This window comes from Prunus persica, chromosome G1, assembly GCF_000346465.2.
Source record: "Prunus persica cultivar Lovell chromosome G1, Prunus_persica_NCBIv2, whole genome shotgun sequence".
Lineage (NCBI taxonomy): Eukaryota > Viridiplantae > Streptophyta > Magnoliopsida > Rosales > Rosaceae > Prunus > Prunus persica.
In genome coordinates, this window is record NC_034009.1 from 1,897,760 (window position 1) to 1,916,940 (window position 19,181).

A 19,181-nucleotide genomic window follows, 5' to 3' on the forward strand; every position below is an offset into this window, starting at 1 on the left:
TCCTTGTGTTTACAACTATTAATCAATGTGATCCATTCTTTTAAATCTAAGTTTAAAAAAATTTAAAACTATTTAAACATTAATTAAAAACATAATTATTTGAGTTCAACCATTGTCTAGCCATTTACCCTTATTTGACCAGCTCCCAGCAAGATCTCCCAGATCCTAACCCTTGCCTAGCCATTTGCCCCATCCTCAGTCATGGCTCCCAGATCGTTCACAACATCTCCAACCCCCATCTCTCCCTCTTCTGTTGTATGCCTTCATTCATCACCCACCCCCACCCTGCAATGGTCAACCCCTCTTCCCACTACTCCACTCATTAAGCAGCCCTTCCCCTCCCCGGACTACGCCTCCTTCATTTTTTCAAGTTTTTTTTTCCCTAATGTTATGTTAGTTTAATTGAAGTTTTAATATTTTTAAATCAATTCAACTTTTTTTAATTTAAAAAAGCTTTATACGTTTTCAAAAAAAAAAAAAACCAATCATGTTCATATTTAACGACTATTTTAACTGGATGGACTAAATTGGCTAATGATCATAAACACAAGGACCGAATTGGCCAAATTAAAAACACAGGGATTAAATTGGCCATTGTGCTAAAACACAGGGACCATTTTGACACTTAAGCCTTAAATTATTAACTTGTAAGTTTTATTATTGTGTAAAAAGACAAAAAAGGTCATCCAACTTAATACTTAATTCTAGTACATCTATACACACACCCCACACATCCTATCACTCTTCATATTAAGTTTTAGAAAAATACAAACTCTTGTACATCCTATTGTCAGATTACTCCTCTTTTACACCTTCATTATCTTCCCTTTTTATCTCCTATAAAATATAGAGTTATCTCCTATAAAATATAGATATGCTTTTGTTTCGATGTTACCACTGATTGTGGAGAAAGAAAAGTATATAAGGATTATCATCTTAAATGCCATTTTTTTTACTGTAGCAATGTTCTCAAATAGCAAATGACATTCATTATATCATATCATCTCAGTAGGCTAAATGTCACTTTTCTGTTGGGTAAAAAATAAAAGAAGATGTTGTGGTCATTAGTTTTCACTGTCATCATTAAACAAAACCAAACTACAATTTCTCGTATGATCTAATCACATGATAAAAACAGCTTGTGAAAACAACAAAATCTCATGTATGCTATAAATATTGTTTAATGATTTAAGTATTGGGGTGAACAAAGAAAATTGTGGGGTTTAAATAGAAAATCTCTTTTATTTCTTATTTTTTTAGCTTGGGGTGTATTTAAGGATAGTTTTGAAAGATAGTGGAGTTTTCTTAGAAGTTATGAAAATTTAAATTAAAAATTAGGGTGAACTTGAGGTGAACTAATGGAAGTGTGGGGTTTAAATAGAAAATCTCTTGTAATTTTCGAAAGTGTAGGGTCAAAATAAAAAATGCCTTAAAGCTTTAGGGATGCCCGTAGAATTAATGTAGGTGATTTTTAAAATTTATATTTTATTTCACATTTACAAAAATAAAAAACTCAAAACCCAGTTGCGCTTGAAGTTCGCTGTTTTTGCTGTGTGTCTTGGCGATTATTTTGGAGGCAAGGCCATGGCTCATGGTGGCTACGCCAAGCGGAGGGTGAGTCCGGCGGGAGGACGACGGCCCAAGTCGGCGTTGGGCCCAGAGAAGAAGCCCAAAACCGTCAACCTCAAAAAGCAGATTCGCTCCATCGAGCGCCTGCTCCGTAAGGTACTCTCTCTTTCTTCACAATCTACTCTTTCATCTCGTTCAGTGATGTGTTACTGCCCATTTCGATTCTGCTGCCGTTTTCGTTGATTCTTAGGGTTAGGGTTTGTATGGTTTTCGGGGCTTCAATGTTGTTGAGTTCTTTGCTACCCCTTTTGTGTATCAGTGATACACACAATGAGAGAGAAAGGTGCATAACTGAATTTCAGAGGAAACTGAAGCCCACAGAAATGCCCCAAATTGAACTTTATCTCGCAAACACTCCACTCCTTTCCTCCTCCTATAATGGTCTTCTGACCTAATACAGCTTGAATCAGTATTCAGTAGATTTCTTAAGATTATAATAGGAAACTTTGAGGTTTTAGCTATTGGTGAAGCCATAATCATTGTGAAATATGGCCTAACACGACGATTATTGTACCAAGAATCTATCAGCTGAAATGAAGGAGGCTCAGGAAAAGAAGTTAGAAGGACTCAAGAAACAGCAGGAGATTCAGTTTCGTCTTGCTGTGGAGCGCAAGATATTTATGCGTGACAGGAAGATTAAGTTTTTCGGTATGATTTACTGATTTATTTATTATGTATAGAGTTGATTTCTTGCGTGATTTATGGCTTAATTGCTTGGTGGAGTGTGTTTGACTCAAATCATATAAGTAACACGGACTTTTTTCAGAGAGAAGAAAAATAGAGAGAAGAATAAGACGTTTGGAGAAACTCCAACGTGCTTCTTCGTCTGGTCAGGCACAAGATGCAGAGAGTTCTGTGCAACTTTCCAAATTGAAAGAAGATCTTGAATATGTTAGGGTAAGCTATATAGTGGTATATAGTGGTCCTTGGTCTTTCTGGTTTTATGTGAATGCATGCTTGTGGAATTTGTAATTGGGAATTTGGTATGTTTTTCTGTCATGAGAATATCATAAGCTTTCATTGGAATTGAAATGTGAACTTCCACTTGACCTTGTGCCTTATGGTGAAGGGCTGAATGTATTTTACTTTACTTGGTACAGGCTTTGAATTGTTTCTTGAAATAACACATACTTGTTTCCAATAATGTCAAAAGGCTGATTTTTATTTTAATTTTACTATCAGTTCTTTCCCAAGACCGAGAAGTATGTCCCTTTGTTTACTGGTGGTGAAGTTTCAGATATAGTTGATAAGAGAAATAAGTTGCGTGAGAAGATTAAGGCCAATTTAATTGCTGCAGCAGCTAGTGGAAAGGATGTTGAAGGTATTTCTTTTATGCTTTATTTACTTCCACCAGAAATATCTCTTATAGAGGTATTCTTCATAAGAAATAACCATCTGTTGTAATGCACAATACATCTTTTTTAGTTATCTAAAGTTGTTTGAGTCATTGTTTGAATAAAAAGGTGAAAGCCCAACTTGGTGCAGCCTTCCTTCAAAATTCAATAAAGGTATATACCATTTAAAAAATAATGTAGGATAAAGACCTAGCGAACTGTCTAGTCTTCAGATGAAATTAATAGTAGAGGTAAAAATGACTGCAAGAAAAATGGATGTTAAACCTACCAAACAAAACATTATACCAAATTTTTCTTTCCACATTCCTGCCATGCTACCATTTTCTTTGTAAAATGTAGATGATGTTTATGTTTTCTCTGAGGGATGCTTTTCACCTCTCTTTTCTTCTTGCAGTTGTCAATTATGAACATAATCTCAGGGTTGCAAATCATCAAACAATTTTGTTACACTCACAAGCATGCTTTATTTTCTTGGATTTCTTACAGAAACAGGGAGCGAGGACGATGGGCTTCTGGATCTGAGTGAAGATGATTTCTTCCTAAATGGGAGTTCAAGTGATGAAGCAGATGCAGACGATGAATGGACGGATAAGAGTACAAGGTATTTATCTAACTGTGAGTGAGATGTTATATTTGAGAATATATTATTTTTCTTTTTTTTGAAGGATCATTCATGAATTAGATGACCGTGCACTTCAATAATTATCACTTTTCTTAACATGAGCCCACTGTTTGTACTTTAGCCGGGGAAGCTAAAATTTTAAAAGAACCTATTTGAATTAGTATGTAGACTGTTCTTTCATTTTTATGTGTGTATTAAAAATATGGTCTGTTATGATGGAAGTTGCATCATAATTTTGTCATCTGTTTTTTCAGAGAACAGGCTTCCAGTGCTTCTGGAAAAGCAACTTCTGGCATGTCCAGTGATGAGAGAAATCAGGTTTCCATCTTTTAACTATTGCACTGTTGTGATTACACATATTTGCTTATTGATTGTTTATATTTCTGTCTCCTCACCTGGATTTCTTAAATAGCGACAGGTTTCTGCTAGAGCTTTGATGCCTCCTCCCCGGCCATCTAGCAATTCTCGCACAAGTTCAGTTCGTGCTCAGTCAAGGTTTGGTCCTTCATCAAGCAAAAATTCCTCAAAAAAGATTGCTGAAATGTCTACATCCAGCAATACATCAAATAGCAGAAGTGGGACTTCCTTCAGTACATCAACTAGCAGAAGTGGAACTTCCTTCAAAGCTAGGGGATCCTCAAATTCAACAGCTGCCCAAAGTAGTAATTTGAGCTCCAACTCTGATGCTCGTAAGCCCCGTAGAAAGAGGAGGCCAAAGAAGAAAAAGCAGCAGGTTGGAGTTACTTGTTAATGTTAGATATGTTTTACAGTTTGCTTTTCTTTTGATGAGATCTATAGTTTATTCTGTTGAAAATTTGTTACAATGCTTTAAAGTGTACCTACTGTTAATAATTCTCCTAATATAATAAGAAAAAAGCATGGAAATTGGCCACTTATCTAGGTAGTCATGGTTTGACCTAAGGTTACCTGATTTTTGCTTCTGTTTTTTTTTTCAAAAGAATATACATCCTTGTCATACTTTCAGCTACAGAGCTGCTTGACAAGAGCTAGATTGAGTATTTTCTGTTTATCCCACTCACTGGGGGTATGGTTATTGGGTTTAGCATGCATAGATGGCACTTATTACCCACGCTACATTTCTGTCTATGATGATTATATGCTATCATTGTACAATTACCCGGGGATTTGGGTTTCATCTTGCACAGAGGGTCAAAATTGGCCGGTTGGATTGTAAGCTTCCAAGTTCCTCTTTTCATGATTTGTGAAATTGATATGCCATATTGGTTTAAGTGTTGCTTCAATTCATTTGTTAGTTTATGAGGTGGGTGCAAGGTCAAGACTCAACCCCAAAGGGTGTCAGTTGAGGTGATGGTCTGTCTTATAGGCAACTCCATTAATAGAGTGGATGGGCATTTTTTTGGCTAACTTAAAGAAGTTGGATGTATATCTCAGCCCGATTGATTTGAGCTATCATTCAAGCTGGAGGTTAAGTGAAACTAAATGATGGACTGTTATTGTTTGTTTATTCTTGGGCCCTTTATTCTTCATCTCCCTGTACTGTGCTAAGTGATTTCTTCTATTATAATATACTTTTCTCTTATCTCCCTCCCCGGCACTTATTACCCACGCTACATTTCTGTCTACTCATTTCACTTCTACTGCTGTCTGTTGTACAATTGTAACATTTTTTCATAAACAACTACTTCTATGTTTGCAGGGATGAGTCGAAGACGCGTGGTGCTTATGTGAACTTGTTTTGATGATTTGATCACTTTGAGTTGTTTATGCGAAATTCTTACAGCTCAGTCTTGACACTGAAGCGCGTAATTTATTTTTCCATGGGTAAAATAGTTGGAAGCTTGTGCTTACTGCCGTCTGTAACAATCGGTCTTACTCCATGCCTAGTCACTCCGAGCTAGGCTTGATTTATCCTGAAAATGTCTCTCTGCTGTAATTTTACAAACTCCAGCCTGATCTAGTGACAATCCCTGGATGGCATAGACTTGTACTGATTGAGATCTTGGATCGTGCCCTAGTTTGTTTACCTAGTTGTGTCTTTGCAAGGCAATTTGTTTGGATACAAAAATGAAAATATACTGAATTTCTTTCATGGGACCGTTTTGCCAAGTTCTTGCCTATGCCTAGGCAATGCTTTGTCTTGCATTTCATTCATATCCATCTTGTTGTTATGCTGCACACAACGATCATAATCAATGGAGTTTGGTAGAGATATAACCCAACAACCGACCACCCTTTTTCTTGTTTATAAAATGGAATTTGACCCTTTTTCTGATGGTTGAATTGTTTACTGTAATAAAATGATAGTTTTACCCTTTTCTGAAGGGATGTTTGTATACATGTTTATTTAAATTTTTTAGTTAAAAAAGAACTTACAAAGGATCAAGGGGACAAGATGAAATGTAAAAGGAGTTTAACAATCCTTCTGTCTTTTAGGATTTTGATTTATACTGCCTTTTACATTCATTTATAAGATATGGAACATATTTTCGTCTCCTTGTCTTGAAAAATACCTGTATTTAATTTTTATATAAAAATTGTCTAAGAAAAAATACGGAAAAATACGGGTATCTTCGCCTAATTTGTAATTGTACATGAAATTATATTTATTTATTTTCAAAGACAAGTCACAACATAATGTACATAATTTTTATATAAAAATTGTCATCTCCTTGTCTTGAAAGACAATAAGCAGCTTCAAGTAAAAATAATTAATTTATAAAACTTAAAGCTTCTGCATTTTGTGGCTGAAATTTTTCATTATTTCTTAAACAAATATATCTAATTAGATAAGTATTGCCTGCCTGCCGCAAGCGCTCAGACACAGTGCACCAAAAAGTTACCAAAAAAGGGAAAAACAGACGTTAAGTTAACGGAGTTAACTACTACTGCAACTCTTCCTTCTCCAACAGGCAACAACGAACAACGGTGAGTTCAGAAACTCATCGAGACAGAGTTACAGATAGAGAAGAGAGACAATGACAGCTCTAAAACCTTCACTTCCAATGCTATCTTTCTTCTTGTTGCTCTCACTATATTCCAACACTTTCATCCACACAGCTCTCGCCGATGGCGTCACTCCCGAGGAAGCTAAACAGCTCAGGGACGAGGTAATCCCCATCCAGTTCTCGCAATTATCGTTTCCAATCATCCTCTAAAGTTGAGTCCGATTAGGGTTTGGGTTCAATTTGGCAGTGCCATTGGGTTCTATATAGTATTAACTTTATTTTGTGATTGAAAAAGTTGCTGTGTTTGTATTGATTAAAGCAAATTGGGGCCCCTTGGTCTTCTAAACCCCATTTCAGAAAATCCCAAATTTTCAATTTTGCATAAGGCAGGGGATGTTTTCCCATTTTCAAATTAATCTGTTGACTGTTTAGCATTTTAGTACAAGTGGAATGTAGTTCACTTACCCAGTTGGGAGAAGTTTTAGCTTATTAGTAACTTTGAGTGAAAATTTGGATTTGAGGTGGTTTGGAAGGTCAACCATGGTTCTGTGAGAATGTATTTTCTGGATCTTAGGTTAAAATCAGGACTTCTCATTTTTGAAAATTTCAGATTTTATTGAATTTTCTTATTATAGCCCTAAACTTTCTCTGCAGTTTTACGTATTGTTGAACACAATCTCTAACTTCATACTGTCTTGTATTCTATTTGAATCAACAACACAGTAGAAGCCTTTGGTTCTTGGTTTCTGTATTTGATGGTCTACATGCTCAATGTAGGTTGTAATTCCTACTTTTGGTGCTCGCTATATGCTGCTTCAAAGTATATTTAGCGAATTCTTTCGGTTATATATTTTTTTCATTGCTTGTAAAATTTGTAAATTTCACAAAATACTGCTTGTCAGGTATTGCAAATTACAATGTGGTGTTATAACAATTCGGAGATATATATAATATATATTTTCAAATGCAGGTTAGGGAAATGTTTTATCATGCATTTAATGGATATATGGAGCATGCTTTTCCACTTGATGAATTAAGGCCTCAGTCTTGTGGGGGTGAAGATTCGCTTGGTGGTTATGCCTTAACTTTGGTAATACAAATCACAAACTCTTTTTTGAAATTTTTTATACAGCAAGTAAATTTTTTTTTACTTTCTGTTTTAATGTTTGAAATATGTGTTTTTGTTAAGCTCTTATGTGATGTTTTTGCCATGTCATTGTCACAGATTGACTCCTTGGACACACTAGCTTTACTTGGTGATCGAGATCGCTTTGCGGCCTCTGTTGAATGGATTGGTAAAAACCTTCAGTTTGATATAGTGAGTAGTGTTTTTCATTCCTTTTTTTTTTCCCTCTGAAGTGGTGTTTTAAACTCAAGATATTGCAAGTGGTGTTTTAGCTTATGTACACAGATTCATATTGAACTTCTTTAGCTTTTTTGCTTTTGTGGAAGATATCTTATTAGTTTACTTGACAACAGGGCTTTTAGTTTGATGAGCTGACTAGTTCAAATCAAGGTTATCCAAAAAGTCTGGTTCTTAAGACTGTTTACATGATTTGAAATGTGATGATCATTATTCACATTCACATTGAACTTTTTTGTTTTTAGGAATAAATGGATGGACTTTCAAGTTTGTTTTTTATGTATTTGCTGTAGATATCTCACTATTTCACTCGACAATAGGGCTTTTAGTTTGATGAGCTTACTAGTTCAAATCAAGGTTATCCAAAAAGTATGGTTCTTAAGACCGAAATAGGCTGTGTTACATGATTTGAAATGTGACAATTATTGTTGACATGTTACGTGTCATGTAATAATGTAGCATGAATTGCAGTGGCAGAATGTTCCCATTCTAATATGATATATTGTCAATATTGATTGTCATTCAAAATCTCCTATTATATATCAGTCTTGTCCTGCTTATGGAATTATGTTTCCTTAGGACCCTTATCTTATTGTTATCGTACATTCATTTGTTTTGCTACTATTGCACCGGTTTGCAATTAAATATTTCCTTAGCAATAATAGATGAAATTGTCAATCTAACTTTCGAATCTTTGAAAATGTTGCAGAATAAGACAGTATCTGTTTTTGAGACTACCATCCGTGTCCTTGGGGGTCTACTCTCCGCACATCTTATAGCAAGTGATTATGCTACGGTAGTAATTAGTTGCGTTCCTCTATGTTTCAAACTTTCCCATCTTTAACAAATCCATGAATTACCTTTTAATGCCATAAGCAAACATTGTACTGTGCCCTTTAGTTTGAGCTAGCACATATTGTGTTGCAACTTGCCAAACTATGTGGTATATATGCATACCAATATAAGCAGAAGTAGGGTGTAAAAAAGTGAAAGCTACCTGGTCAGATTAAAGCTAAGGGGTTACGAAAGGAATTGGTTTGCAGTTTTTGCTTTCCTTTGTTTTTTCTCTAATTACCAGAAAAATTAACAATTCAGTGGTTATAAAGCAAATTTTCCGGGCAGAACTGAATTGGAATTCTAACTACAAATAAGTTTTTGCTCATGTTTCACATTTTAGGAATCTAGGTGCATTGATATGGATTTAAAATATCAATTTCTTGGACACTATACCTTAACACTCTCGATTATCTTTAACACTAGGTGAATGCTCTACCGCCTGTCCTATCATCATATATGGCATCCCTATAAGATCAGATGTATTATTTTTGTTTGTTGATAGACTTATGACTTCACATTTGACCCTGGCTTAACTACGCTTCTGGGAAAAGAAAATACAAGATAAAAATGAAAAAAGAGGTGCCAACGGGTCCATAGCTCAGTGGTAAGAGCATTTGCCTGCAGATCAGTGGTCTCAGGTTCGAACCCCAATGGCACCTGCCCCTCCCCCTTCCAAACTTTGACCAAAAAAAAGAAAAAAAGAGGTTGTTTTAGTTTGTACGAAAGGATACATAGCAATATCATGTATGTTTCTTTTGCTATCAGAGTTTACTGGAAGCTATTTGGTTAAGTATTTATGTCTGGTAGGAGTGCAGTGTTATAGGATATAGATATTTAAAGGTCGTTGTTGAATTATTTGTACATCTTCTATTGCAGGGCATGAAAATTCCAACCTATAACAATGAGTTACTTAACTTAGCTGAGGATCTAGCCCGGAGGTTGTTGCCTGCATTTGACACTCCTTCAGGTGTGCCTACTAGATTATCCCTTTCATTTAGTATACACACGACTCTATGCAAGATGTTTCTGGCTGAACTTTCACTGTTTTGCACTCTTTGTCATTCCCAGTGTTTCAGAGGAAACTGGTGACATTTGTTGGTAGATACTGCAGGAATATGATTATGGATGTCTTTTGTTACCCTAGCCAAATAGTAATAGATAAGAACATGTTTATGTTTGAAGAACACCATGGAGTGATGGAAAGGCTTAGAAGGATTTATTCTATTTTAATGACTGAATACTGGATTTTTTGGAAACTTAACTTGATGGGAAGCTTACTGTAGCTAAACAAATCCTAAAAGCATTATGTAGAGATAGGTCATGAATGTAAAACTTTTTGTTTCTAGTTGCTGAAGTGTAGGTATTTAAGTACTGGCATTTCAAGTGTCCTTTTTAAGCTATCTTGTATAAGTATCCTTTATAAGGGGTCTTGCATTGCAGGAATTCCTTTCGGCTCTGTCAATCTGATGCATGGAGTTGATGAACATGAAAGCAAGGCAAAGCTTCTGTACATTTTCTCTTTTCTGTGCAAGTTTCTGTCTTATTCACTGTGTTTTTTCGCATATTGTAGGACAATTAATGAGTAGATCTGCTTTCTTTTTTTTTCCTCCGATAAGAAGTAAATTTTCTAGGTTCAGGATAAATTTTAAGTGAAGATGTAGAATCTTAACCACAATTGGTTATTTGTTAGTTTGGGCAAACATTTTGTGATTTCAAATTTACTTGTTAGTCTAGATAACATCAACAGCTGGTGGTGGGACTTTGACTTTGGAGTTTGGAGTGCTCAGCCGATTGACAAAAGATCCCAGTAAGTAGCAGCTATCTTTCCTTCAAGCTAAAAGTATAATCCATCTAACTTGAGGGGATCTGACTTCAAAAGAAGTATGCACTTGGACTTCACCAGTAGACAAAGATGCATTTTGTTGCAGCCTTTAATGGACAGAATTTATGCTGAAACATATAGATACATTATATTATATTTTACTTGCAATCTTATTTGGTATTGATGTTGTAACTGTGAGCTCTTTCCTCATAGTTCATCTTTTAGAGCAGATTCTTGAAGTAGGATGTTCTTTACCATCTTACTTTCCCCTTCTTTTCCTCCCTTATCTGATTGGTTTTTTCCTTTTTGTCCTTTTGGTTTTGCGATTTCTTTCTTATTGCAGTTTTTGAACAAGTTACCATGAATGCAGTTCGCGGACTTTGGGCTCGCCGTTCAAGGCTTAATTTAGTTGGTGCTCATATTAATGTTTTTACAGGTGAATGGACACAGAAGGTAACATTCCTTTAACATGATTACATTGAGAAACATACAACTCTGAGGAGGTAGATTTACTATCAAGATAAATAATAATATCCGCATAAATTTTATTTGCATGAATGGAATATTGAAAACTAAGCAGGAAAACCTACACATGAATCGTGGGCTGAAACAAGCCTTTGAATTATCTGACTGGGTCTTGGATTTTTATTGCTTATTTTGAACATTAGGTAACAAATGAACTTCAAATATATTTTCTTCCTCTATTGTTAAGATTTTTGAAGATAAATATAATGTCTTAAGGTTTCTATTTGATTGGCGATGCTCTTTTCCCCTTCTTTCATTGCTGCTTTAGTTTTCAGGCATCACTTTTTTGGTCTTAGATGTGCAGGTTCTTCTGTAATCATTGGAAGATATATTTTGCCAGTCAAATATAAAACTTTAGTTGATTTATCTGGAGTTTGAAAAGCTGAGTCTAATAATCATACTTGTTAATTCCTGTCTGGCTTGAGGATTTAGGTGTGAATAACTGTACTTTAAGAAAAGGAAGTTGGCATATTTTATAATAGTAGACGGCATCAGCTTAGTATTTATAAACAACATGATTGTCCCTCTTCATTAGATTTTATTTGAATAATGCTGATCAACCTTCTGTAATCAGCTATTGGTCTACTACCGAATAATTGATTTCTATGTAGGGCGTCCCCCTTAGTCCATTTTTCACAGTGGACTGGACATCCTAACCCAATGCTTATAGTTCATCCATTACTATTAAGTGGACCAAATGGTTTGGTCATCCTGCTAAAATGGGATTATAATCTTGCAAGGCTGGCACAGTCCCATTAAGCTACCTACATTGTGCGCCAAATGCAGAACTGATATTTAATCTTATCTTCCCCTCTAGTCTGACCTTCCAAAGAGTCCTAGATGATAGGATAATTAGTAGGTGATTTTCTTCTCTCCTATGTTCTTTGTGTGGCATTAACTATACTTATGTTTCACTACTTGTTTGCAGGATGCTGGAATAGGAACTAGTATTGACTCTTTCTATGAGTATCTTCTAAAGGTTTGTAAGATCACTTGGAATGTTGAAACCTTCTTGTAGCTATCCAATTAGATTATTTGAAATGGAAGTATCAGGTTTTCAGGCACTAGATCAAATAGTTGATATCTCTATGTCATGACTGATGAGAAAAACTCCTAGAAATTAAATCGGAAAGAAAGGATAAGTGGTGCTGAAAAGTTATGTGGGAGTGTTTTGTTGCTTTGCAGGGTTAACAGGGAGACATCATATAACATTATTGCCTAGATTTTTGGAAGATAGTGCATTCTTATTACAATAAACTAGTTTTATGGTCTTGTGGCAATCAGTTAGCCGGGAAGTTTAAGTGTTTGCTTAGTAATTTGGTGTGGCTCTTAGCTTTGGGACCTTTGCAATAATAACCATCAATTTAGAGATTGAGAACTCCTTGTTTTTCATAACTATGTTAGCAGAGAAACCATAGTCCCAACTTTTGGAATTCTACATCTAATGGTTTTTATGCCTCTGTTGATTAGTGTCTTTCGCTTTCTTTATGGGGAACGAATATTTTATGATTTTTCTTTACTTTCAAGTTCAGCATATATGATATATTCATTTTCACTAACAAAAGGGAGTTGTGACAAATAGTGATTTTGTTTTTTTTCTTGTTCTTTCTATCTTTTTTCTTTACCATTTCAGGCTTATTTATTATTTGGAGATGAAGAGTATCTATTCATATTTCAAGAAGCGTATGCTGCTGCTATGCACTATCTTTACAATGATCCTTGGTAAATGCTACTAATTAGTATATGATTCTTTGTAGTTATACATTCCCTTTAACTTAATAGAACTTCAATTGTACTTTTGTTTGGTAGGTATGTAGAGGTAAATATGGATTCTGCTGCTGTTGTCTGGCCATTATTTAACAGTTTACAGGCATTCTGGCCAGGACTTCAGGTTTGTAATATGTTTTGTCATAAGATATTAATATGTATACAGTTGATACTGGATAGTTGAAAATTTGTTCATTAGGTTTCAGTGAGATTGATTACCTTATCTTTTGGAAGGTTTTAGCAGGAGATATTGATCCTGCAATTCGAACCCATACTGCTTTCTTTAGTGTGTGGAAAAGATATGGTTTCACTCCAGAGGGCTTTAATCTTGCTACGCTCAGTGTTCAGGTACCATAATCAACTTTTTCTGAACCCTAATACAATTTTTATTTGCTTTTATTCAAATTGTTGGATTTTTTTTACTGGGTGCATGCTGGTGTCTCATTTAATGGTTTTATGTGTCTAGTTACATCCATTTTTTCATAAGTGAAAACTAAACTGCTGTGCAACTTTGGAGTATGCTAGATAAAATCTTTTACCTTAAGGTTATTATTAGAACTTGAGGTCTAGCTTTTATTCATGAATGGTTTGGTAAAAATTGCCGTACTGCTCTTTCCATCCCACTGGCCAAACAGATGGTCAGACAGGTCTTAGTTTGAGGTGTGAACATTTTGTCTTAGTTAAACCTCTGTGTATGGAGTCATTCTGCGATAGTACGAATAGTAGGGCAGTCAATGAAAACCTCTAGGCCAATGCCCCTATTTAACAATTAATTAGCGTCTTTCTTTCTCTCTCTGTTTTTTTTATAGATAACTTTCCAAGAATAGATTTCCTAATCAATGGTTTTGTTTATAGTACTATAGATTTTAGATTTCACTTTATTATATCAATTGCATGTGTAATGTTTAAGTCTACATTTTTTTTTAGCATGGGCAAAGAAGTTATCCACTGCGTCCAGAGTTAATGGAGAGCACATATTGGCTCTACAAAGCCACTAGAGATCCCCAGTAAGCTCGGAAATACCTCTGATTTGTGGATCGCTTTTTAGTATTTTGTTAACAACATGTGTAAGAGGGACACTTCTGTTACCCAAAAAAAATGTATACTTCAGAGTAGGCATTTTAAAACCATGTCTTATGCATTTCTTTGTAGATATCTTGATGCTGGACGAGACATGGTTGCCAGCTTGCAGTACAGTGCACGATGCCCCTGTGGATTTTGTCATATATCAGACGTTGAGTTCCACAAGCAGGAAGATCATATGGAGAGCTTTTTCCTAGCAGAAACAGTAAAAACTAGAACTCAAATATCTCATCTTCATATGGCTCTCAGTAGAGTAAGATTATTATGGAAAAATACATATGAAAATCTTAATTGAATTGTTTTGTTATTGCTATAAGAAGAATTTGTAAGAATATAAAACTTATTAAGAATTTATGTTGGGAGTGGGACTGAGGATGGTGGGTCTCAATTTTTGCAAATATCTCTCTGTGACAAGATGTTGTTGGGGATTAATTTGGGATTAATTTCTTAACTCCTTTGTCTAACATCAATGCTTTCCTACGGGTTTGTCTTCTGTTCCATTTTTTCATTCATTTATTTTCTTTTCTTCTCTTCCATTACATGTTATTAACAACTTGTAACACAATTAGGTTAAATACTTGTGGCTTCTTTTTGATTTGGCTGTGGGACCAGATAACCTTGTTGAAAATGGGCCATACAAGTAAGTTCTGCACACCCCTATCATTATGCTTTAGTGCCATAACTTATTTCCATAAAAGAGCTAACTTATCTATTTTTTACATGTGTGGTGGAAATGTCTCCTCCTGCAGGTACATCTTTAGTACCGAAGGCCATTTATTGCCTGCAACCCCTGAAATATCTCTTGTGCAGGAACATTGTTCATATTTTGGGGCTTATTGTCACACCGGCAACATGCAAAATGAATCTTCTGCATCAGATGTTGCAAGTAATCCTCAAGAAACTAATGATGGTAGCTTATATGGAAGAGTTCGCACTAGATTTCCTTCAGGCTCCACTTTTTCTGATTCAACCCCTATATCAGGATTGATAAAAGTGAGTATTGCATACTGGGCATTTCTCTAAAAGCATTATAAAGTTCCAAGTTTTACATAAGTATAGGGGCTAGGTCTCCGTAAGTTTATGCATTATTAAAGTATCACTTTGAAGTCTTTTGAAAATTTCTTGTCTCTTTGCAGGGTGTTTGCCCAGGACTAACTCATGGGCAAAAGTTCGGTATATCATATGTGGCATCAAGCCACAGAGCTCAGGAGGAGTCCAGGAACCTAAGAAAACCAACTGTTGCAGAGAGCCATTCACTGGTGGTTGTCCCAGGCCAAACTTCTGAGTACTCACCATCAGAGAACAAGAATTACCACGAGAAATTTTCCGAATCGAGTGTGGGAGGAGCAGTGAGTGATACACCTCAAAAACGATGATGGCGTCTTTTTTATTAAATTGAACTTCTTTGTAGTTGGTTGGAATTGCAGCCTCAGAATAATCATTTCAGCCCCTTCGGTGCTCGTCCTATATTCTTCTGCTAAAAGATCATCAACAAAAAAAAATGATTTTGGGAAGGGTCTGGCATGTCAAACTGATTGAGGCTGTTAATTGGAAGCCTTGGAACTGCTTGAGATTCTCAAATTCGGCCTACATGTAAATTATGCGGCAATTGCTTACAGAATGAGCATGGAGCTTTAGGGTAGAAATATAAACACGAAGAATGAGGCTATGTGAGAGATCTGCCTTGCTGGTTATACTGCTGCCCTTGAGACCTGAACACCGGCACTTCTTCACCTGTTAGGCTCATGTAACTTGGCATAGTAACTAAATTTATGTACATTTTTATTCTCTCTTTGGTAGGTCTCAAAAGTTTGATTATATGTGGGGGTCATCTGCTTAGAGAAAACACAGTCCAACATGTGTAGGCAGCAGGAGCTGGACATTTTCACTCATGATACTCGTGTGAGAGGACCCTGATTTAGAGAGATATTTTAGTTTCACATTATGTACTTAAATACAACACAGGCGAGAGAGGCTTAATCTAGCTGATCTTACTCTTACACATAGAGTTGGAGTTGATTCTTCGTGGGCTTGTGCCTATTTTGACGATTGGCGATTCAGATGTTTCAAACTTTTTGAAGGATTACAGTAGTTTTAAATCTCTATGTTTTTTAGTTTCCACATCTATTATTTGAACTGTGGTGCTAAGAAATGTGTTATAAGAGGATTGTAGCTCAAGTGGCTACGAATAGTTATTCATGTACCTGAACACAAGTGGTTACGAATAGTTATTTATGTACCTGATGTCATGTGTTCAAACCTTCTCTCCCCCAATCACGTGTATCCAAAAAATAAAAATTACAGGAAGCACTTCCAAATGACTTCATTTTTATGGATAAAAAAGCAAGAAGAGAGAGGTTGTACCTCTTTTTGACCTAAACAACAACACCAAAGTTAATTGAATGATGTTGCCCCCTTTTTCTTTTTCTTTTTCTTTTTTGTTAAATTGTTCTTTTCATTTATAGAAAAGTTAGATTATTCCTACTTTGCAAAACAAGCTTGAACTTTGGGCCCACTCACCATGCCCAATTTCTTTTCTATCTCGCCGTCAATTTAAATTCCTCCCCTTGACCGTTAGAATTTCGTCCTTCCATTTGGCGCCATGTAATGAATCACTCGCTATTGAAAACTGTGAATAAATGCCAAACTCTCAGATCCTTGAAATCCATCCATGCCCATCTTCTAGTCACCAGCTCCGTCGTCTCGTCCAACCTTATCCTCAACAAGCTTCTCAGGTTGTACTCGCGCTTCGGAGCTATCAGTTATGCCCGCAAGCTTTTTGATGAAATTACTGAACCAAATTCCTTTCTTTGGACAGCCTTAATTCATGGGCATGTTGAGAATCGTCGATATGAAGAAGCATTTTCTCTATTTACCCAAATGCATGGTGAGTCCATTGAGCCTTTGAATTTTACTATTGCGTCTGTGCTCAAGGCTTTAGCTCGGGAGGGTAGAGTTAAAGATGGGGAAACAATTAATGGGTTGGTCTTAAAATTTGGATTTGGTTCTGACTTGACTGTTCAAAATGCGATACTTGACTTGTTCATGAGATGCGGTAAACTTGATGTTGCTAGACGGATATTTGATCAGATGGATGAAAAAGATGTGGTTTCTTGGAACTCGATGATCTCCGGCTACGGAAGTAATGGCAGAGTTGATATTGCAAGGCAGCTGTTTGATTGGATGCCTGAGAGGAATACAGTTTCATGGACAAGCATGATTTGTGGATATGTTAAGTCTGGGGACATGGTGGAGGCAAGGGTCCTTTTCGAGAAACTGCCAACTAAAGACTTGGTGTCATGGAATGTGATGATTTCTGGGTACACCAATGCTAGTGATGTTGACAAAGCTCTCTGTTTATTTGAAGTGATGCCAATTCGTGATGTTGGGACTTGGAATCTGATGATTTCAGGGCTCTGCAAAGCAGGAGATATTAAACGTGCAGAAGATTTCTTCAACATGATGCCAAATAAGAATGTTGCTTCATGGACCATAATGATGGATGGTTATATAAAATCTGGCGACGTTAATAGTGCGAGGAGCTTATTTGATCAGATGCCTGAGAAGAATTTGGTTTCTTGGTCTACCATAATTGGGGGTTATGCAAGAAATGGGGAGCCTCGCAGTGCTTTAAAGATGTATAAACACTTCAAGGAGCTAGGAGTTAGACCAGATGCGACTTTTATATTGGGAATCATATCGGCTTGCTCACAGTTAGGAATTCTAGGTACAGCTGAATCGATAGTTGGTGATTATGTCGGACAATCAACTCTGTCTAATCTACAAGTAGGGACAAGTTTGATAGACATGTATGCAAAATGTGGAAGTCTTGAAAGAGCTACACAACTGTTTAAAATGACCCGTAAAAAAGATTTGCTTTGTTATAGCACCATGATTTCAGCCTTCGCTAATCATGGATTGGGTCAGGATGCCATTTCTTTGTTTGAGGAGATGAAAAAGGAAGGCATAAAACCTGATGGTGTAAGTTTTCTTTGCATACTGAGTGCTTGTAATCATGCTGGTCTAGTCACAGAGGGCAGGAGGTACTTTAAACAAATGACAGTTGAATATAGAATTCATCCTTCTGAGAAGCACTATGCATGTATTGTTGACCTTCTTGGTCGTGGCGGGCGCTTAAAAGAAGCTTACAACCTTATATGTAAGATGCCATTTGCAGCTCCTTCAGCTGTATGGGGTGCTTTACTTGCAGCCTGTAGGGTCCATCGCAATGTCCAACTGGCTGAAGTTTCCGCGTCCGAATTATTCAAGATTGAGCCGGACAATTCTGGCAACTATATCTTGTTATCCAATATCTATGCTGCTGCAGGAAAATGGGATGGTGTTGCGAAAGTGAGAGCGCTGATTAGAGAGCACAGGGTTAGGAAAAATAGAGGCTCTAGCTGGATTGAGTTGGGAAGTGAAGTCCATGAGTTTGTTATGGGAGATATGTCCCATTTTGATTCAGAATGGATATACCTTATATTGGATTTGCTTAAGGAAGATATGAAGTTCCTGGGATATGTAATGGACTTTGAAGAGAAAGAAGAATTGTCAACCTCTACATGGCATTCTGATATGTTCTCTTACAATAAATTGGAAGATGGATGATGGAAATGATATGATATGATATACTGAAGAAAATGTGTGGATTTTCTGGCATGATATTTTCGAAGTCTTCTGATTTAAAGGTCCCCTATATGGCTTTTTGTTGGATGCTGTCCACCAGTGTCTCCATTTCCCTTCCCGTAAGGGGACACTTAACTATGATAATAATGCAAGGTTGTATCTTCCTCTGATGAGAATTTTTTTTTGAATTAAATGGTTTCTAAGAGTGTTTGATCTTCATTCTCAAGAGCCACAGAATAGTATTAATCTCAGTTTTGAACCGTCAAAAATCACCAAGGACACCTTGTAAGGTCACAATTAATTTAATTCCTGGGCAAGAACCAATTTTGATTCCCAAGTTTTTAAATCAAGTCGAAAGGTTTTGTGACTTATCAAATTCGTATAATATGCCAATAACCAATTTTGTGATAGTAAGAAGAGTTTCCCATCAGACTCAACCAAGTGAAGTCCATAAAGCCCAATCCTGAAATGCAACTCAATGACTAAGAGAGAATCTACGGATGAGGACTCTTTCGCTTTACCTTGCGGGCCAAACAAGCTGTATTAATTGCTAAAGGTTGCAGTTTCGGTTTTCATCTTGCTGGAGGAGTAGCTCAAGATATCAGTAATACGAAGTTATGACAAA

The 19,181-nt window shown here is 36.3% G+C and overlaps 3 protein-coding genes across 5 annotated transcripts; all 3 read left to right on the forward strand.

The window, feature by feature from the left end:
• LOC18791694 (rRNA-processing protein EFG1) lies at positions 1,498–5,677 on the forward strand. 2 transcript variants are annotated; one of them, XM_007222169.2, is made up of 8 exons: positions 1,498–1,725; positions 2,148–2,277; positions 2,396–2,526; positions 2,812–2,950; positions 3,471–3,585; positions 3,861–3,924; positions 4,019–4,339; positions 5,285–5,677. In XM_007222169.2, exons 1-8 carry the CDS (start codon positions 1,585–1,587, stop codon positions 5,288–5,290), a joined length of 1,047 nt encoding a protein of 348 aa, XP_007222231.2. In that variant the 5' UTR covers positions 1,498–1,584; the 3' UTR covers positions 5,291–5,677. The 2 variants fall into 2 exon arrangements, with proteins under 2 accessions (XP_007222231.2, XP_020410433.1); XM_020554844.1 differs by having other exon boundaries at positions 4,025–4,339.
• LOC18788740 (alpha-mannosidase I MNS4) lies at positions 6,393–15,976 on the forward strand. Of its 2 annotated transcripts, XM_007221944.2 has the most exons (17): positions 6,394–6,695; positions 7,504–7,623; positions 7,759–7,851; positions 8,606–8,692; positions 9,610–9,700; positions 10,174–10,229; positions 10,468–10,540; positions 10,899–11,008; positions 12,009–12,059; positions 12,714–12,802; positions 12,890–12,971; positions 13,082–13,195; positions 13,775–13,854; positions 14,000–14,135; positions 14,500–14,570; positions 14,680–14,923; positions 15,067–15,976. In XM_007221944.2, the coding sequence occupies exons 1-17, from the start codon at positions 6,564–6,566 to the stop codon at positions 15,304–15,306; spliced, it is 1,869 nt and encodes a 622-aa protein (XP_007222006.1). In that variant the 5' UTR covers positions 6,394–6,563; the 3' UTR covers positions 15,307–15,976. The 2 variants fall into 2 exon arrangements, with proteins under 2 accessions (XP_020410431.1, XP_007222006.1); XM_020554842.1 differs by lacking the exon at positions 13,775–13,854 and having other exon boundaries at positions 6,393–6,695; positions 13,089–13,195.
• Positions 16,229–18,775, forward strand: LOC18788528 (pentatricopeptide repeat-containing protein At4g02750). The gene has a single exon (XM_020554841.1). The coding sequence runs from the start codon at positions 16,538–16,540 to the stop codon at positions 18,536–18,538; it is 2,001 nt and encodes a 666-aa protein (XP_020410430.1). The 5' UTR covers positions 16,229–16,537; the 3' UTR covers positions 18,539–18,775.

Bases quoted from the DNA above. Each gene is read 5' to 3' on its own strand.
- LOC18791694 (XM_007222169.2), top strand. From the start codon at position 1,585: ATGGCTCATGGTGGCTACGCCAAGCGGAGGGTGAGTCCGGCGGGAGGA. The intron at 2,278-2,395 runs GTATGATTTACT...GACTTTTTTCAG, and splicing joins CAGGAAGATTAAGTTTTTCG to AGAGAAGAAAAATAGAGAGA. The intron at 3,925-4,018 runs GTTTCCATCTTT...TTTCTTAAATAG, and splicing joins CCAGTGATGAGAGAAATCAG to CGACAGGTTTCTGCTAGAGC.
- LOC18788740 (XM_007221944.2), top strand. From the start codon at position 6,564: ATGACAGCTCTAAAACCTTCACTTCCAATGCTATCTTTCTTCTTGTTG. The intron at 13,855-13,999 runs GTAAGCTCGGAA...ATTTCTTTGTAG, and splicing joins AAAGCCACTAGAGATCCCCA to ATATCTTGATGCTGGACGAG. The intron at 14,136-14,499 runs GTAAAAACTAGA...TAACACAATTAG, and splicing joins GCTTTTTCCTAGCAGAAACA to GTTAAATACTTGTGGCTTCT.
- LOC18788528 (XM_020554841.1), top strand. From the start codon at position 16,538: ATGAATCACTCGCTATTGAAAACTGTGAATAAATGCCAAACTCTCAGA.